The following is a 20,380-nucleotide window of genomic DNA, read 5'->3' on the forward strand; positions in this document are numbered from 1 at the left end:
GACTGAGCCTTGGGGAACGCCAAAGCCAACTCTGGACAAATATGGAATGTTTTTTTTTTAGTTTGTTCAAGCAGAGTGCAGCTGGAGAGGCTTGATGTTAACGAAGCAAGCTTTTGATAACTTAAAAAGAGACAAAAACATGTCTTTATAAAAAAACTTACTTGAAAGAGAACATTGCACAGCCACTGTGGGTCAATAAAGTAGAGATCTTGAAGCTGGAGTGCAGGATCATCAAAGTGCAACAGAATCCCTAAAACAACAAAAATATGTCCAAATGTTCATCCAAGGTCTCAAATGACCTAAATAAAAGACAAATTCCTGACGAATAAGCAAAATAAATACTTGTCCTCCAACCATTATATCAAGTTTTGAGTTTATGATATATCACCTGAAAGAAAACTAAATTGCTAATCATTTATGATGCAATGAACAAGTCCCGACAGCGATGAGGAAGGGCTCAAAACTACACCAACCTTTTTCAAAAGCATTCATTTAAAAGAGTTAGTTTTTCTACAATAAGATGCGTTTCGTCCTAACAAAAACACTCCAACATTTCAACAAACATTTGACATTATTCGTTAGAACCGAGTGCCACCAAGTTAAACCCCGCCTTGCTCCTAACTGACCGACTTCCCTGAGGAAATGGATGGCGTGAGGCAGCTCAGTTTCCTCCAGCTGCAGCTGACTCTCCTGGATGAGCTGCAGGACATCGCCGCGCCTGAGGACGGGGAACTCCGGGGGGACCTTGGTCCTCTCTTGGAGAACCCTACGCTCCAGCTCCACATAGCTGTCTGGCACCAGCTGACGGATAACCTGCCGTCCTTGGATCTGCGAGAGGTGGGGGTCAGATGAGTTCAGAGGCGGAGTAAAGACGGCGACATGAAAGGCCCGCTTTTCCGGTGTGCCTTCCTTTTTACCTTGAAGCCGGTGACCTCCCTGACGATGGCTTTGCGGAGCTTGACGATGGAGTCCGAGTCGTCGCAGAAAGAGGCCATGTGATGGTCTTTGATGATCGGGAAGCCCTGGTGGTTCAGGAGTTCCTCCCGAATCTTGCTCAGACAGGCCTGGAGGTGCAGCTCCTCGCTCACATCCGTGTGAGTTCCTACCAGGATGACTGGGGACAGGGGAGCTACTGCCTGAAGTAAAAGTGCAAGGATTCTTTCACCAAATATAACAGAAAACAACAGGATTCACATCAGGATGATGCACCTCAGAGACATTCTTATTGACACTTAACATGAGTTTATGTAGAGTCAGCTTCACTTCAGAAAGCATTCAGACCCCACTTCACTTTTTCTAATTTTGTTATGTTGCAGACTGACGCCACAATCAAATCCACACATTTTTTTTTCCTATAATCTAGCCTCGGCAACCCAGATTTACAAACGGTGAACAGAACTTCATAAAACTGTAAATTTATTTTAAAATATCCAGAAATGTCACATTTCCATATGTATTCAGAGCCTTTACTTTGTACTGCGTTGAAGCACCTTTGGCAGCAGTTTCAGTTTCAGCTTCGAGTCCTTTTGGTTTGATGCAACAAGCTTTGAACACCTGGATTTGGGGGATTTTCTGACCTTCTTTTTTGCAAATCCTCTCAAGCTCAGTCCGGTTGAATGTGGACTGCTGGTGAGGCCATTCTCAGGTCTCTCCAGAGGGGTCTGAAAGGGTTCAAGTCAGAACCCTGAGTGGTCTCAGACATTCACAGAGTTGTCCCTAAGTTGTCTCAGCCATTGTGTCCTTGGGAAAGACACTTCACCTGCCTCGCCTGCTGGTGGTGGTCAGAGGGTTCGGTGGCGCCGGTGTGATGGCAGCCTCACTTCTGTCAGCCCGCCCCAGGGCAGCTGTGGCTACAATGTAGCTCACCACCATCAGTGTGTGAATGTGTGGATGACTGAATGTGGCGTGAAACACTTTGGGGTCCTTGGACTAGATAAAGGGCTATACAAGTTTACCATAAACCACTCCTGTGTTCTTTTCTGTGTGCTTTGGGTCATTGCTATGTTGGAAAGTGAACCTTCGGTCTGAGGTCCTGAGCTCTGTGGAGCAGGTTTTAAACCAAACCAAAACAGTTTGATTTTGATTTCATCAGAGCAGAGAACCTTGGTCTTCACAGTCTGAGTCCTTTAAGATGATTCTCTCATGTTTCACACAGAGGAGAGGCTTCTATTAAAGCCCAGATCAGTGATGGACTGCAGTTATTGCTGACCTTCTGGACCTTAGTCCCGTCTTCACACAGGATTTCTGAAGCTGAGTCAGAGTGACCGTCAGGTGCTTGGTCACCTCTCTCACTGAGGCTCTTCTCTCTCAGGTGTTCAGTGCAGCCAGGCCACCAGCTCATGGAAGAGTCTTAATTGCATCAAACTTCTTCTTCTTGAAAAATTATGGATGTGTGTTCTCGAGAACCTTAAGTGCAGAAGATTTTTTTTTTTCCTGTAGCCTCCCACAGATCTGGGTCTCGCATTAATCCTGTGTCTGAGCTCTGCGGGCAGTTCCTTTGACCTCATGGTTTGTTTGGTTATTTGCTCTGTTTGTCTGCAAGGAGGCCTTCCAAAGAGAGCTGCAAGCCTTTTCAAATCAGGTCCAATAAACTGAATTTGAAACAAATGAACTAAAGTCAAAGTGTGGCAACACCTCAGAAGGATCAACAGAAATAGGAGGCACTTGAGCTAAATTTAATTTATTACAATTTTAATAAATTTACAAACTTCTATAAAGTTCTGTTTTCACTTTGCCATTATGGAACAGTGAGTGTAGATTTTTGAGAACATTTTTTTTGTTATTAAATGATTGTAATTTCTGGCTGCAATAATTGAAGGAGGGTCTGAATACTGAAGCCACTGAAGGAATGGAAGCTGTGGTTTACGGCTCACCTTGATGTTGAAGAGCCACGGTTTGAGGGCGTCCACCTGACTGGCTCCTTTGCTGATATTGTACACCACCAGGTAGAGAGCTCTGGATGTCAGGAATTGAGCATGAGAGCCGCTGAACTCCTCTCCACCTGCGGAGTAAAGAGGCATCGAGGGGAGCTAAGTCACTCAACTACATCCTTCAAAACTGACAAACCAGCAGGTGACGCGTTAATCCTTTACAGCAGAAGTCCCCAACTTCAGTCATTTGGTACCGAACCGCTGACTGACCGGATTCTCCCCACTACATCCGTCTATGACTCACTCTTGATGCGTGTCAAAGAGCTTATCTAGGTCATGTGATACGTTACTGCTAAAAAAAAACCCACAAGCAGCAAAATATGTAAAAAAAACAAACATCTCTGGAAGCCCTAGATGGGACCGTCTGGTTACTGAGAAACAGGCACAGGGCTCCCACTGATTCAGTGTTATGGTGAGTTGTATTCTTTGTGCACTTTATATTTGTGGTGTCTCTTATTTTAAAGGGCATGTTTAAACACAGAGAACATCAGGGGGAGGAGAGGGTGTTATTCATGTTGATAACGCAATACCAGGATGCAACTAACATAGCTGCGAGGACACGTTGGATTTACGTTTATCATGTTTTTACAAATACCCCCGTTTTCATGCCAGTCGTATCATTTTATTTTGTTGTATTTATCCGCAATACCTTTAAAGGCCGGTCCGTCAAAATACTGTCTGATAAGGAACCGGTCCGTGGAGCTAAAAAGGCTGGGGACCGCTGCTTTACAGCACAAGATTTCCACACTTTTTTTTTTTCTCTACTTGTCAATTTCCACATGCAGGCCGACCTGAAAAGTCCCAGACGTTCAGCACCATCTTCTTCCCGTCCCTCTCCTTGATGGGCCAGTCGCAGACGTGAACACCCACAGCAGCCTCCTTTGCGTTCAACTGCGAGCGCTTCAGCTTCATCAGCTGCCTGATCAGGGTGGTCTTCCCGCTGCCGGCGTTGCCCAGCACGATGAGCTTCATGCGACAGTACGGCACCGCTTTTTTCAGCCGCTGCTGCAGGAACCTGAGAGATCAGACAAGATACTGCAGATGAGTAATTAGTAGCAGCAATCATGTAAACATTTGTTTACATTTCTTTTGTTGACTTTGTATCACTTTTTTACTGAAACGTTTTACATTTGTAGGGTGTTGGTTTGTCAATTGTCGGAGCAAGCAAAATAGGAACTTCCTTACATGGTTTTAACATGTGTTATCACTGTATATATGACAATAAACTTATTGTATCTAATGCAGTTTTCAATGACGTACAGCAGATTCAAAAGCCTCCGACCTTATTATGTCTTTAGTCTTGTGACCGATGAGTTTGAGGTCCAGCTCCAGCCGAAGGCCGTCCAGCGGCAGGTCCCACAATCTGCTCAGTTTTCCCATTTCATCTGGGAAGGATCGCAGGCTGGAGTTATGACTCACATCCAAGGAGGTCAGGCCTTCCAACAAGCCGATCTGTGGGGGGATCTGGACCCATACGATGCAGCAACAACAACGACAACAACAAAAAAAGGTTGGTCCACTTCTGTAATCTGTTCTTTACATTACATTACAGCCTTCTGCTTTACCTCAGTTAGCTTGTTGACACTCAGGTGGAGTTTCTCCAGCCTCGCCCATCTATCGATTGGTTCACTAAGATCCAGGGCTTTGATGGAGTTCTGACTGAACATCAGCTCCCTAATGTTACTGGACCTCCAGAACCTCGGGCCGGGCAGGACAGCGACGTTGTTGGTCCTCATGTCCACTGATCGTAAGCTGGACAGATGGAAAGAAGAAACACTCGTCAAATGCAGAAACCAATCAGCTGCCAAGAAAAATAAAACAAAAAAAGAGCATATTAAAAAAACAAGAAACCTTCAATTCTAAGGGACGTACTTTGCGAGATCAAGAATGTCCTTGGGAATGTGGGTGAAGCTGTTGTTAGCTAGTTTTAGTGTCGTGATCTTGGCCGGCAGCTTGGAAAGGAAACCTGAAGGAAACAAGAAAATGCTTTCAGCTCAATTTATCAACTCATAGGAACTCTCTCCACGTAAAGATACAGCTTCTTTACAGCAGTAACAGACTGACTCTTATGTGCTTTGGACGTATTTCTTTCATGAATGCATGGCTACAGATTTTGTATCAAGTTTGGAACGTTGGCACAATTTCTTTTATCCGTTTCCTTTGGGGTCAGGGCTTTTTTTCCCTTTCAGATTATAAATGAAGACAGATTCTTATTATTGCAGATATTACATTTACCTATCCTAGAAAGAATTATGGTCAGTAGGTAGCAGCAATCACAAATGACTTTCAAGGTGTTTTTTTTTTTTTGGTTTCCAAGTTCTTCTAAATGCAAAATACAGAATGGCCAAAACAAATTAATCTCTGTTGTATATTGGCTATCAGCTGCTGTAATTTCTAAAGATCAGCAGTGGTCATAGAAAACCTCAAACTGGTCAACTTTTAGCTGTGATGATGCCGTCAGTGCTGAAGTGCACGTAGTCACTAAACATCTGGAGAAATGCACGTTCAGCTTCTTTTCTCATGTCACGTTATCTCTGCATGGTTCTGAACCATGAAAGTGCAGGAAACTGCTCAGATCACCGAACCTAACCAGAAAGCCGCGATCATCACGAGTGTCAGCCAACATTCCAGCCTTCAGGCTCTTTTCCAACAAACCCTTCACTTCTCGCTCTTCTGGGTTCCACTCCATCATCGAGTCCAGGGCTGCCTTCCTGTTGAGGCAATAAAGCCGATCACAAGCTTTTGATTGTACTCACAGATTTTGTTCATGGAGGCGTTTAAAGTTTCCAGTTTGGGGAAGCCGGTCAGGAAGTCGGGAGAGATATTCTCCATGTCGTTTTTGCTCACGTCCAGCAGCTTGAGCTCAGGCAGACGCACAGGTGTGGACAGCTCAGTCATGCAGTTACTATAGAAAAAGAACAATAACAATTCTTTATTTACTAATACGTGAAAAACAAGAAAAATCATTTAGTGTTTTAGCTAAAAGGATTTCCAGTGAATGTTGTTCAGTTCAGAAGCTACAATCTGAAACTCTGATGTCAAACTTCGACCTACCCATCCATAATCAGCTCCTCCAGCTGCTCCACGCTCCGGCCCAGCTCGTGGGGGAATGTGGTGATTTTGTTGCATGAAAGGTTGAGCTGCTTCAGTGACGTGCAGGTGATAGTGAGGTCGAAGGTCAATGCGGGACCGAGGCGGTTATGAGAGACGTTCAACGAGCTCAGAAGGGGCAGAGACAGCAGCTCCTTGGACAGCGACTGAAGCTGGTTGTCCTGCAGGTCCAGCCGAGCCAGACTTTTTAAACTCTGCCAAAACAACAACAACAAAAAAAAAAGAAGCGTCAGAACTTCTTTTTTTATTATTTGAACCTCGTGGCGCCTTTGTTCAGGTCTGTGTTACCTGGCAAACAGCAGAGGGAAACTCCAGCAGACTGTTGTGGCTCAGGTCCAGGCGGAGGAGGTGCCACAGCTGCTGCTGGACGAAAGCATCGTCCAGTAAACAGGACAGAGAGTCCAACTCGTTCCCCGACAGGTCCAGCAGGCGGATCCGTTCCCTCTCTTTAAGCAGACTGGCAGAGTTCTCACTAAAACCCAACGCTGAGGAGCCCATACCAGAACACGACTATTAGTTAATGCTCAGTTTAACCACCAACGTAGCAGCTTTAAACAAAAAAAAAAGGCAAAAACCTTCAAATTTCAAAGAGATGCTTTATATATATATATATATATATATATATATATATATATATATTCAAAAGCTGAAGATTAATCATTTGTATCTGAAGTTGGAAAAATAAAGTGTAGCTGTCCAGAACTGGGTGGAGTTACCTTTAGGAGTGGAGGCGCTTCTTCCATATCTTCTGTAGACGAGCTCGCTGGCTTCATTCTCAGCTGGACCACTCTGAATGCAATAGGAGGCAAAGAACAGAGGAAAATAATGAGTTAACAGTCACAACCCAAAGCCAAAAGTATTAATACCAGTCAAATCTTACTGTCAAAACAAAAACTAAGGAGTGAATGATGATAAGTAAGTAACACCTCTGTGCTGGTGTGCCTCTGATGTCCCCGTTTACTTCTGAGTGAGTCCCCCCTCAGATGATCCTCTGCCGAGTTGTTGCAGAACTTTGGAGAGAGAGTGCCTGAAAATGAATCGCTTCCTGTACAAGGTGAAGCCCAAAAACAAAAGAGTCAAAACCCAACCCATAGGCTGCACTTATACTGAAACAATATTCTTGCTGAATATACATGTTTTGTTTTTTTTGTTTCACATATATAGCAGAGACAGAGAAGGCAAATGGCTTGACAGGGGGGTTGAAGGAAACCATTTATGTAAAACGAGGAAAAAATAAAAAGTTTCTTTTTTTTTTCGCCAACGCACCACCCTCGGCTCATTTCCGGTCCTTTTACCCCAGTGGAGGGAGAACTCACACAATTTACCCCTTTAAAGGATGATGTTACCAAAGAACTCAAGTTTAACTATTTATTCTAACAAGGCAGAGAATTAATACAAGACTGGCGCTGGGACTTTTGTCCACAGCATCCTAAGGATGAAGCAGAGAGAAGCCCAGAACAAGAGAAGTGTTAACTCATATAGATCCTAGGCTCCACCCATCCACATCAGTAGTTTTTGCTATGGGTAGCCGGAAATGGCTTTAACTCATTCAAGCGAATGTTTCAGCGGCTGTAGTGTAACTCAATCTGTGAGCGTGCTGCAACTATAAACTATAGTTTATGTACGATATGGCGAGGGCTTGATACAGCCGTAACTTTACCATCACTCTCCTCCATGTCGTCGTTGATAAACAGGCTGTCATCTGCAGATAGAGCACCAAAGCTGGAGTCATCGCTCTCGTCAGAAATGTAGCCAGAGGTCAGGCACTGGTCGGACATCCGTCTGGAGAAACCACTTAGGGTCTTTGACCTCCGGAGAGCCTGAATGTGCTTCGCCAAACTGATCCCTTTACCTTGAAAACGGAAAACGAGGATGTTCAACTTGGAGCCGCAGCTTGGTTCATTGTCAATTAGGATCTTAGATGTTTGTTTCAACGGGTGGAAAACACCTGAGAAACAATCCTCATCTGAGTCAAAGGCAGTAAAACAAACTCACTGTTGTAAGTTAGGCTGAGTGTCCTGCTTTGTTCAGCCAGCAGGGGGCTCAGCCAGGAGGCATCCAGCCGGCCCAGCCTAAAGCCCCCCAGGCAGAGCGCGCTGTTGTTCAGGTCCAAGCCCAGCCGGCCGAGCAGCAGGACCACCGCGGGCCCGTCGCCCCTCTTCACGGTCACAGCCAGGGCCCGCCGGAGGTGCTGCTCGTGAACGCCTCGGCTCAGCAGGAGCTCCACCAGCTCCAAGGGTCCTCCTCTGTCGCACACCTGGAAAAACCCAAGTACAGAAGCTGGATGGCAGTACGGCTTCATCGGAAACTACGAGCTTCCGACCGAAGCTGAAGCACGACCGCGCAGGCGTTCCGGACACCTCTGACCTGGTAAATGAGGGACTCATGTTTTGTCTTCCTGTTGACGTCGGCGCCCAGCTCAATCAGGCACTCGGCCATCGCGGCATCTCCGTCCACGCAGGCTTTCTCCAGCATGTTAAAGTGAACCTCTGAGTCACAACACATCTTAGACAGAGCCCGGCACGCCGCCCTCCACAGCTGATGGGGAAACGGACAGAGAGAGGCGTTACAGGTGTCTTACCACAGCTTCACAAAGAGAAAACAGCAGATCCACAAATAATAATGTGTTTACAGTGCTGCTGGTGGGTGTTTTTTTTTTTTACAAAACTCTGATAGCAGGGTTGAAACTAGGGCCTCAGATCTTATAGGTCAGGGGCAGTCCTTGTCCTCGAGGGCCACCATCCTGCATGTTTTACTTGTTTCTCTGCTACAACACCCCTGATTTGAACCAATGGGTGATTAACAGGCTTCTGCAGAACATGAAGAGATCATTTAACCACTGAATCAGGTGTGTTGGAGCAGAGAAACAAGGAAAGAAAAAATGCAGGACGGTGGCCCTCGAGGACCAGGGTTGCCTACCTCTGTTATAGATTAACTGCAGTGGCTCCGTTTGTAACTTTGACCAAAAATATAATCATAAACCAGAGTCTTGTTTATATTTTAATTTTATTTATTTATTTTCTACTTTAGCATTTCCATGTCCATTTTCTTTTTGCAAAATCAGCTGAATATGACTCCTGCTTTGATTACAGTGTCTTTAAATTCAAGTTAAAGCCAATGAATGAAATTCCCGCTAATAATTTGTTAAACTTTTCTTGTGATGTTCATTGCAGCCATTCTCTGAATCCGCCTGAAAATTCACATTGTCCCCAACATGTTTGAGGCATACTGTGTGTAAACCTCCAGATCTGAATGCATCGACGTGGTGCTGCGGTGACAAACAACAGGTTTCTTTTAGTAAGGGGGGAGTAAAGGCCTGCTTCTAATAAAAGCCCTGTACTGTGTACTTCTGGCAAGTCAAGGTTGTGGTGTTGTATTTGAAAAAACAAAATGAAGTCATAATTAAAACAGCAACAAAATAATCAATTTTTGTATGTTCTTTGTGTACAACTTTAAACTGCAGCTTTGTACTTTGGTGTTTTAGTGGGACATTTATTTACTTTTTATATCATTTTTTTACAAATATGAAGAAAGACTCAAATACGTTTACATAATTCCAACTAGGAAAGTTTTCTTGTCTTTACAATAAAAAATTAAAAAGAAACAATCCTTGAAACAATATTTATCACCTGCCACCTTCCGAACCCACGTTTTAAACACAGATCTTGTGCTCGAAGCACGTGTTGTGAATGACTCTCAGCTACTACCACACCGAACTTTAGCTCAGCATCTGTAAAACTGACTGAATTGTGGCTGTTGTCGTATATGCCAAGGTCGAGTCGATGTGGCAGCCATCTTGAACAGGGTTGATTCCAAAAGCTAATCGGTGATAGACGTACATCCAGCGGTTACTTTCTGAACGCTTCATTAAAATCCATCCAGTGGATCATGAGATATTTTGCTAACAGACAGAAACACAAACACGCACAGAGACAATTACGTGATCGCCTGCCTTTCATGGAGGTGACTTATTGTAAACTGTAGCTGTTTCAAATGTAGCATATAAATGGAAATTAACTGAGTGTATTTTTACAGGTCCAGTGGATTTTTTTGTCTCTATACAAACTTTATTTAGTAAAAAAGTTGATAAAAATGGTTCTTTTAAATGTAAAGGTTGCAGATTCTTAAAAAGGTTATGTTTATCCAAATAATGACTGAACTCAAACAGAAGGAGCTGCGGGAATATTAGGCACCAATTATTAAAACTGTATCTGTTTTGAAGGTATTTATCATGTAAAAAAAGATCAAGGTTAAATTCGAACGTCCACACACGCAGCCCATTTCTGTTTGCCGGAGGGGGGGGGGTTGAACTCACGGGGCTCGCGCTCAGGCTGTTCGGGCCGCTCTCCTCTCTGAGCTGCTGGAAGATCTGCCTGTCGAAGTCTTCTCTCTGCAGCTCGGCCACAGCCACGGAGCAGGCATCCAGCATCCTCAGGGCCACCTGAAAACACTACGACGCCACAAAACTGTCATCGGACACACAAGCCGAAGAGCTCCAGTCGGTTTTATTCAATCTGCAAAGTTGCTGCAAAGTGGTTTCTTCTTCGATCACACACACACACATTGCTCCATCAGATTTATATTCCCAACAAACCCCTCCGGCCACCTTCAGCAGCATCTCAGGCTCCTCTCTGTACTGATGGAGGGAGGCGGCGATGACAGAGGCCAGGACGGGAACGATCATCCTCGAGAGTTTCCTCTTAGACACAAGGCAGCTGAGCAGGGTCAGACCCCAGTAGTGTATCTCTGAGGGAAAAAGATTGAAAAATTCAAGTGTGGGGAAAAAAATTGGTTTTCTAACGTCACAATCTGTTGCATCCTGTGGTGGGCACTAATTGCAATCGTGTATGCTCTTGTCGCCTCTGCCTCACGACAGCGTGCAAGACAATTTGTGCGATCACGTGACTTTTGATGTGCCAAAAACACAGCCGTCTTAAGGAAGTAATTCATTTCAACCTCTCTGTTCAGCAGTACTGTAATTCCTTGATTTGTGCATTTTCTGGCACAAATTGTTGCGGGAAATGCCCGGACGGCGTAACATTTCACCGATAAGTGTTTTTTCTTAAATATAATAACAAGGTTATAAAGAACTGAACGACAAGAATCTCATCACTGAGGTGTTCATAGCAATGCTAGAATCACTTGCAGGTGGATCCTTAACCTCCTAAGACCTGAACTCTAGCATGGTATGCATTTTAAACTTTGCTTGGTTATTTGGGCTGATTGGAACCTGATAAGTGTAAAAACAAAGAATTAATTTTTTATCTTTTATAATACAGTCTATGAGAAAAATGATGTCCACATATGTGGATGCAGGGTCCTAGGAGGTTAAATGTAACTGATTACATTAGAAGGATAAAAATTAATACAGATCTTTAATTTAGAAAGTAGTCACAGGACCTGATTATATAAGGCGTTCAGTAGAACTAAACTACACCCAATCCTCAGATTAAAACCTAAAAACATCAGCAGCTTCCTTTTTACAGTAAACTACCCTTATAGAGGATTAGGAAATATCTAATAGTAATATATTTCAGTCATACTTTCTACAAAGGTTACCCTGTCTTCTTAATCAGCTGGATATTATTGTCCAACATACTTTACAAAGTTTTTACAAAACCAATTATAAAATAAATTATAAATCATTCATAAGTGTAGTCTTCTTGTGAAGTTGAGCTACATTTTCCCTGATAATGTCCGCCACGTACCTCGCTCCGTTGGGAACATTTGTAGTGTATGCAGCACCGTGTCTATCGCCCCCTGCTGGCACAACAGGTCCACTGCACCAGAGCAGTCGGCCAGAGAGGACAGCACCTTCAGGCCACACTGCTGAATGCTGGGGCTGCTGATGAACTACAAACACACACAGACATTTAAACAAAGCCAGGTGGTCCTCATAGGTTCCAAGAAAGTTTTACGTTTTCGTTGTTTCTACTGTTGTTAGCTGTCGTTATGAGAGAGTATGTAGATACGAATTTTGGATTAGAACTCTTAAATACAACAAAACTGTTGCGTTAGAGTTTTAAAAAATTATAGGTAATAATTAGATTCACATGTACTCTTTCTTTGTATTACCCTTACAGTGGGTTGCAAAAGTATTCCCTCCCTGATATTTTTCCTGTTTCGTTGTCTTATCACCTGGAATTTAAACAGATTTTCCATTTGATTATACCTAATGGTCACGCACAAAATAGTTCAGAGTTCAGATTAAAGAAGTTGAATAGGCCCAGCCTTAAATCTCTAAAAGATGCAAACAGGTTTCCCCTCAAGAATTTTCTCTGTACTTTGCTCCTTCCGTCTTTCTATCAACTCTGACCAGACTCCTAGTCCCCGCTGATGATGCTGGCACCACCATGCTTCACTGCAGGGATGCTGCTCTGTCATCTCTGGTCAGACTGAGATTTCTATCAGACATTGTGTTGTTTCTGATGGTCAAAAAGTTCTGTTTTAGCCTCTTTAGCCCACAGCACCTTATTCCACATGCTTTGGAAGCCTTCAATTTGTCAGGATTTGTTTTTTTGTGTTTCTGTTACATGTTTCAGTTTGGGTTTATTGTTTATTTTATTTTGTCATTTAGTTATTTGTATGTTTAGTCTGGTCTTAGTTCAGTTCTTGCTCCTTGTGTTTTCTTACTCCTGTCATTATTCACTTCTCCTCAGTCAGTCACTTGTTTGCCTGCCACGCCCATCTCCACCTGCTCCTTGTTAGTAATCCTTCACCTGTGCCCACTTCTCCTAATTGCCCTCTGTCTTTAAAACCAGGTCATCTCCTCCACTTACTTGCTGGTCTGTTGTCGCTTTTACGCGCTGTCCGGTTCCTCCCATGTCCTGCCTTGTTTTGTCATTTTTGCTACGTCTTGGGTTTTTGTTATTGTTTAGTTTCGCTGCCTCGTCAGCTTTTTGTTTTTGTTCTTTTATTTTAAAATAAATTATTTTATTCTCCTTGAAACAACGATGACTCCGCACATTGGGTTCACTGCTCTCTCCTGCCAACCTGACACAATTCGACTTTGGGCAAATATCTTTTTGCCCGCCCACTCTCCCTTGAAACCCAGCTCTGTGCAGCTGACAGTGGTCGTGTGGACAAGTGTTCCCATCTCTGCAGAAGAGCTGCCCAGCTCCATCAGGGTCATCTTGGGCCTCCTGGATGTTTCTCTGATTAATGCCCTCCTTCTTACGTCGGCTGTTCTATCAGGCCTGGGAGTATTATTAAGAAAGTTCGGTACCATTAGTTTTAGCATTGTCATGTTTTAGCTTATTTAGCCTTCCTGTACATTTAGTTTAGTTTAGTTTATCTTAGCTCATATTGTAGATATTGTTAGATTCCTGATTGTTGTTTAGTTCAGCTTTAACTTTATCATGATTTTATTTAGATTATTTTAGCTACTATTTTGACTTAGTTTCATCATTTTACTGAGGTTCATGATTGATGTTTTCCTTCTGTATTTTCATATCTGATTATGATTTCATTTAGATTACTTTAGCTACTACTTTACCTTCTCTCTCAATGGTTGGAGGTTCAAAGCAAAATGGTGTAAATGCATATACACACACCCATGTTTTTGTATTTGTGGAGTTATTTAAAACAAGTTCTTTTTCTGTTCAACTTCAATAGTCTGAAGTATTTTATATAGGTCCATTACTCACAATCCAACTGAAATTCCATTAAAGTTTCAAGCTACAAAACAAAGAATACCAAGGGGGGAATACTGAATTTATGAGCCTGTTTAGGACTGAATCTACCATCCATCCTCAGAAACAAAGGTTCCAATGACCACATCGTGGGGGGAAAATAAAATACCTGCTTTTCTTTGCTTCATGCCAATAAATATTACATTTTAGGAAAGTTATAATTAGACCCGCTTCTTGTCCTGATGCAGAACAGCCCAATGGTGAGGAAAAGGAGAGATGGTTTGTTTTCCTTCGTACCCTGTTGAGAACCTCCAAGTAGAGCATGTGAGCCCCTTCCACCACGCACTGGTTTTTGAAGACTTTCAGATCCACGTCGGCCCTGTCGGGATCTGAGACCGAAGCGCCGTTCTCCCTCACGCTCCTGTCTGCAAATTCCCACACATTAAAAAAAAAACAAATAGTGAAGACAAAGAGACAAGCAAAAATATTAAAAATTTAAAAAAAAAAAAAACAATACGTGCAAAGACAAAACCACTCTGTTGTCGATCACTAAACACGTCTGGAAGCAAAGAAATCACTTCAACCTCATTTTCACAGAAATTAAAAGCGAGAAAAACAAAGATCTGCTGCACTGAATCAGCTTCGCATTCCTTTGTTAAACATAAAAAAAGCTATTTATAAAGAAACAAACAAATTAAGGGTTCTCTTTGTCTTGGCATTGAACTAAAACAGAAGACATTTCTCATATCACAGTGCCAAATATCTTACATTACTGACCTTGCTGAAAAAGAGCTAAGAATGATCTGACAAACATCTGTTATAAACAATTAACATCTTATCTCTTCATACTGTTACTTAAAAGAATTGCTGCAATTTCCTTTATTACTCCTTCATTCCTTTCCTTTAATGTTTAGTTATGTTTTCTCTCAGAGCCATTTCAACAGCATTAAATTATAATGTGCACTGTAAAGCATAAAGTCGAAATTACAAATAAAAAGTAAATGGTAAATAGACCGTACTTATACAACATCTTTCTAGCCAACCTGGCTACTCAAAGCGCTTTACAACACAATCTGTGTCCTCATTTATCCATCCACACACAGATTCAAACACACTACTACAGCTCTACAAAGCTAACCTGAATAAATCATTCTATGGAAAATAATCAGTGATTTAGATCACATTCATACACTGATGAGGCATCTGAGGCAGTGAGGGGTTCAGTGCCTTGCCCAGGAATACGTCAACATGTGGCATCAAACCTCCAACTCTCTCATTGGAGGACGACTGCTCTAACCACTGATCCACAAATGCCTGAAAGTCCATCTATCTATTTAAAATAACCATGTAATGTGAAAAATCCTCATATAGTAAAGGTTTACAAAAAGCAATTAAATGAATCATGATAATGAGTTTGAATATGAAGTTGCTTTACTACAGCAGCAACGCACTTTGGTCTTGGAGGCATTTCGACTAGCCATCAGCTCATTGGTTCTGTCATATTTAAACTATTTCTCCACATTGATGTCATTCAGATAGATATCTACAGCAGGGAAGATATTAACTGTATTACTTTTCCACAGAATCCCACATCAAAACGTCGGAAGTCTCCCTTTAATACGCAGCAATAACAAGTTCAAGTCTTTAGGTTAGTTCACCTCAGCTGTGTATGGACCCCACAGGAAGAGAAATTATTTCCCAGCTAAGTGGGATCGGGGTGCTCCCCCCCTGAGCGTACCTGGACAGAGGAAGATCAGGCCCGCCTGCAGCGCCTCCAGCTGAACCTCCGCTTTAAAGTTGTGGACCTTCATGGTGCCGAGGATCTGAGTCATGACCATGTTCAGCTCATCGAGTGTGGCAGTCCTACAGATGAAGGCAAACATATTTATGTGTGTGCATATATATATATATATATATAAATTTTAAAAACCAGTCACTCAGAGCAGGGCAGAATTACCGGCAGCCTACATAACACAAACCCCAAATAGCTTCGGCAATTACACCAGTTTTATCTGATAAAATAGAATTGTTAATAAAGTATTTTTTTTCATTAAAACAATGCCTGTAATATGGTAGAGTTAAATAAAATTCACTAAATAATCCCTACGGAGAATTAACGGCACTCCTCATGAATTCCTGTTTGCAGAACATTTCTTGAGGAAAACAGCACCTTTTTTTTCCTTGTTGTTTCAGACCTTTTTTTTGTTTGTTTTTTAAATACAGTAAATAAAACCTTCTCAACTTTTTCATTTACAATAAGACTGAGTTCAGAGCTTATTTGATGGCCAGTCTGAAACAGTCCCGAGTTTCTGAGTGTGTGCTTTGAAATTGGTGTGCTGCTGTCTCAGTTTCAGTCACACAGTCTGCCTTCAAACGCAATGCTAACCTCCTGACTTCATTATTCTTTTTCACAACATTAAAAAGGCACTGCCGTGAACCAAGCCAGCAAAGCAGGCCCACTGCATGATAACACCTCCGCTGTGTTTTACTGTAGGTGTTAGTGAGCTTCACTTCTCTGAGTTCAGTTTCTACGTGAACGTGTCATCAAACGGTTCTCCTGCCATTTTAGAAACTCCAGTTGTGTTGTTTCTCATCGGTTCAGTGTTTTACAAATGGTACAGGCTAAGACCTGGCTCCATCGTTGCTCCGGGTCATCCTTAAGCTCCTCCTGTGGTCTCCTTTCCCGAAGCAGTGACTGAATAGTTTTGCTGCTAATATTATTTCTGATGCCCTGTTGTCATCACCATTCTGGGATAAAACCTATGAAACGATCATGTCCTCTTTTTGTACTAATTTTCTTATTATTTGTATTTATTTTATTTGCGAAACAATGCTTATAATTGTGCCTGGTTAACACTTTTTGTCTGACTTTATTGTTTAGGTGACTATAAAGCTTTCCTGGTAGGTCATAAACTGCTTGTCCGAACCTTCCCTGGAAGAGCAGCTTCAGCAGTCTGCAGGCACTGACGGAAACATCTGCTGAGCTGCAATGCTTCTTCATCATCTCCACCAAGTTCACATGAAGGCCGCTGGACAGCAACAAGGAGCTCATTCTACCTGCAAGCAAAAGACGACACTTTGAATGCCCGGGGTTTTAAAATGTGCTGTCTTGAAAGCGTTAGCTGAGAGGTGAATCATTTTTGACTCGCTCTACTTTTCATCCGATCAAGGAGCAGATAGCATGCAGACAGGCATTTAAGGTTTTTACACAATAATAGTTTGAAGTTTCATCATTTGTTGAGATTTTACAACAAAATGTTTGACTTGTGTGTTGTGTCGCACACTGACTAACTTTTTAAACATTTTGCACTCTTCTTATTTACACAATCTGTGCACTTCTAATAAAATTCATACATCAAGACAGAGACATTTTTGTCTTCTTTCCCACAGTGTGTCTCTCACTGCTGCAGGACTTATGGTTTCCTCTCAAAGCCACTAAGGACACATCCAAACTCACTGACTTCCACTCAAGATCAGAATTTTCACTTCAAAGCTGGAAGTAAAGTTTTTTTTAACTTGTCACATCTCCTACGCAAAACACTGAAGATACATAAAAACTGATGGCTAGATGCTTCTGCTACTTACCGTTTAGGATTTTGTCAGTACGAGTTATGGTTTTTATCTGCCTGTCTTATTTTTAGAGTGTTATGAGGGAGTGACAGACACAGGTGTGTAGTTACCATAGTGACCATGAGTCACTGGCAGCAGCTTTAACATTTGTTTTGATCTTAGTTCTCTTTACGCTTCTTCTACAGTTTATACATCAAAAGGTAGATATTTATCAGATCAGATTACTACTAAAAGTAGTCCCAAATTATTATTGGACTTTAGTTTGTTGGAATTTCAGGCAGTAGCTGCACTGGTACTTGTCAAAGTTTGTTAAAAAAATGTTCTAGTTGACAGATTGTATGTATAATAAAACAGAAAACGATCATGCAGCCTGTGCTGCTGGAGACTCACTGTTGTTGGAGATGAGCGTGCCGATGGCGCTGGTAGCTGCTACAAAGACGCTCGGTGAGGAGGAGTGGAGCAGCATGGCAGCCATTAACTGTCTGTGAACAGGAGTCCTGGAGGACAAAGCACCTGTCTCACCGACTCAACAGTTACACTCGTACATACGCTGTTTGGAGACCTTGTTGCCTCTACCTGCCATCATGCTCCTCCTCTGAATGGCTCACTTGTGCTCTGTGCAGCAGCAGGTTGTAAATGGCCCAGCTCGCAGCTTCCTGAGGCAGAGGATACGATTCAGTGATTCAACATGGCTGATTACTTGTCAGACATTTGTCCAGGTTCAAGAGGCAGAAAGCTGCTGGACTGACCTGGACAGCCGGCTCGGCAGCGTGGAGCTCCAGCGCCGTGCAGCAGTCCTCCATCCAGCCCAGACCCAGGTCCTCCACCACCTCCTCCTTACTCCTGTCCTCTTCCTCCTCTCCTTCCTCCAAACCCTGCGCAGCCGCCGCTTTGCTCTGCACGATGGTCGCAGCTGACAGAAGGAACCAACGCGGTGTAAAACGCGGTGCGGCAAAATATCTAAACTAACCCTACAGGCTGAGTTACACCGAAACTGAAGCACTTTTTTCTGTCTTAGTCCAAGTTTTCTACAGGAGGGTGTTACATGTTACAAGAGTATAATAACGAGAAAGAAATGTTTAATACATTTATGCAGCTTTTTCCAACCTCATTTGTGTTACAAGTGAGCAGCATCTCCATCCATCAGGATACGTACAATAGATTTGGGCAATAGACTAAAACTTTTCAGCCATTATCACCAACAGTGGACGATTCACACATGTGTCTTTAAGAGCGGGGCAGGACGGGCAATCCTCGTTCTTTATAGAACTGTGGAAGTCAGCTCTGGGCTGATATTAAACGCTCTGGGCAGATTTATAACCCTGAGAACGAGCACATGGTTAACATCTGAGTCGATGTCCTTATTGTCACAGCGTGCAATGTTTTTGAAAGCTGGAACCTGCTGAAGAAAAGTGTCTCCACAATTATTGTCAGGTTCAGTTAGGAGTCCTGACCGGCCATGGCTTCAGTGTCGTGGACAAAACCTTAATGCAAGAATAACTGGGAATAAGCAGCAACTGAGAAAACGGGAGGTTAATCGTCAAGATCCTCCATTTGTGGTGCGTCGTGCCGCACAGCCCGAGATCACAGAGGTGGCATCTCCAGGGGGAAACTTTTACTGATTAAGGTCATATAATTGAAATTAAAATATTTGTTACAGGGTCAGTGCTCAACAGCTGATAGTTGATTGTGAAAAATTTACTCCACAGCTTCACTTTGTGTAGTTTTTACAAAATTAGGGGCCGTTTTATTATATTTGTCTGTCAAATGTCTTGTAAATTAGGTGACCAAAAAAGCACATCTTATCCACAGGGCTGTGTCGGTTGATTTTAAAATGAGAGTCCATGTTTCAAATTTAGAGCCAATAAACCTACTACTACTACTACTACTACTAATTTATTTATAAAGCACTTTTAAACAACAAAGGCTGTGACAAAGTGCTGCACAGATAAAAACCAATACACACTCAAAACATGAAGAAGATGAAAAACAACAATATAAACAATGAAATGCTGGGACGGAGGTAAGAGCAAAAGTCTCAACGTGTTAAAAGCCAAAGAAAAAAAAAGTGTTTTAAGAAGAGTTTTAAAAGTGGACAATAAAAGGAGTAGTTCTAATACGTAAAAGGTCATTTTTAAATAACAAGAGTGGCACAATTTGTGCGATTCTTTCTAAAATAAACATTTCTGCTGACATAATGCTAACTGTCATCTCTCAGTTTGCCAGTTTTTACCCATTTGAATCGTACAGTCATTTACAGGTCAAAACCTCTTGGTAGGTAAAGTTACTAAACTGGCTGAAATAAAGCGGGAACCATTGTCCTACAAAAAACACTATTGCCTGATAAGACTCTGCTCCAAATATATCCACCAGTGGTCGGTATATTTGTCCAAACGTTCAGCCCTAATGTACGACGTGAACAATCCCTGCACTAGTCATGAGATCAGCACCGAACAAGAATGTCATTAAGCCACAACACGTGAGCAGAATGGCTCCATGTGTCTTCACGGTCCTTACTCAACACTGTTGTTTACGTCAGAGTAAGGGTGTTTTAATGAGGGTCAAAGTACTAACACCCCCCCCTTCTGTTTTCTTCAGTTATCTCAGTGCAAAGATCGTAAAACTTTAACAGACAGCTTCCCTGTTCGTGAGTCTGCAGAGCCTCTCCTATCCCTAAGGGGCCTCCTGGTCCATCAGGAGGACGCAGGACATCCTGTAGGACACCCTGGATCTCACTGGTTTGACCTGCTGCCCTCTGGGAGGCGCTAAAGGTGCATTAAAACAACAACAAAAAAAGACTCTGAAACAGCTTTCAAGCTAAATACCCTCTAACTCGCCATCTCACAGAGATTTGTTCATTCAGTGTTGAACTGTCAGACCATGGCAACCTGATACTAGATTATTATCCTTAACGATTTCATTACATTACATTTAAGTATCTCGGGGTCTTGTTCATGAATGAGGGGAAAAATGGAGCGGGAGATCGACAGGCGGATTGGTGCAGTGTCTGCAGTGAAGCAGGCGCTGTACCGGTCTGTCGTGGTGAAGAGAGAGCTGAGTCAAAAAGCGAAGCTCTCGATTTACCGGTCGATCTACGTTCCTACCCTCATCTATGGTCACGAGCTTTGGGTAGTGACC

At 42.6% G+C, this 20,380-nt stretch overlaps 1 protein-coding gene across 3 annotated transcripts in view; it reads right to left on the reverse strand.

Annotated features, from left to right (window-relative positions):
- Positions 1-20,380, reverse strand: part of lrrk2 (leucine-rich repeat kinase 2) — a 47,812-nt gene that overhangs the window by 14,541 nt on the left and 12,891 nt on the right. For all 3 annotated transcript variants that reach the window (XM_037978351.1, XM_037978352.1, XM_017430227.3), the window contains exons 9-33: positions 17,992-18,155; positions 17,819-17,898; positions 17,633-17,739; positions 16,600-16,729; positions 15,411-15,535; positions 13,970-14,097; positions 11,750-11,894; positions 10,648-10,787; positions 10,357-10,491; positions 8,409-8,579; positions 8,037-8,298; positions 7,702-7,893; positions 6,968-7,086; positions 6,758-6,830; positions 6,330-6,526; positions 5,985-6,235; positions 5,687-5,835; positions 4,803-4,896; positions 4,496-4,682; positions 4,213-4,394; positions 3,722-3,945; positions 2,874-3,001; positions 918-1,136; positions 627-828; positions 162-250 (exon numbers count right to left, since the gene is read on the reverse strand). In XM_037978351.1, coding sequence (XP_037834279.1) covers positions 162-250; positions 627-828; positions 918-1,136; positions 2,874-3,001; positions 3,722-3,945; positions 4,213-4,394; positions 4,496-4,682; positions 4,803-4,896; positions 5,687-5,835; positions 5,985-6,235; positions 6,330-6,526; positions 6,758-6,830; positions 6,968-7,086; positions 7,702-7,893; positions 8,037-8,298; positions 8,409-8,579; positions 10,357-10,491; positions 10,648-10,787; positions 11,750-11,894; positions 13,970-14,097; positions 15,411-15,535; positions 16,600-16,729; positions 17,633-17,739; positions 17,819-17,898; positions 17,992-18,155 — 3,893 coding nt within the window. The remainder of the gene's footprint in view (positions 1-161; positions 251-626; positions 829-917; positions 1,137-2,873; positions 3,002-3,721; positions 3,946-4,212; positions 4,395-4,495; positions 4,683-4,802; positions 4,897-5,686; positions 5,836-5,984; positions 6,236-6,329; positions 6,527-6,757; positions 6,831-6,967; positions 7,087-7,701; positions 7,894-8,036; positions 8,299-8,408; positions 8,580-10,356; positions 10,492-10,647; positions 10,788-11,749; positions 11,895-13,969; positions 14,098-15,410; positions 15,536-16,599; positions 16,730-17,632; positions 17,740-17,818; positions 17,899-17,991; positions 18,156-20,380) is intronic.

Source organism: Kryptolebias marmoratus, linkage group LG11 (genome assembly GCF_001649575.2).
Source record: "Kryptolebias marmoratus isolate JLee-2015 linkage group LG11, ASM164957v2, whole genome shotgun sequence".
NCBI classification, from domain to species: Eukaryota; Metazoa; Chordata; class Actinopteri; order Cyprinodontiformes; family Rivulidae; genus Kryptolebias; species Kryptolebias marmoratus.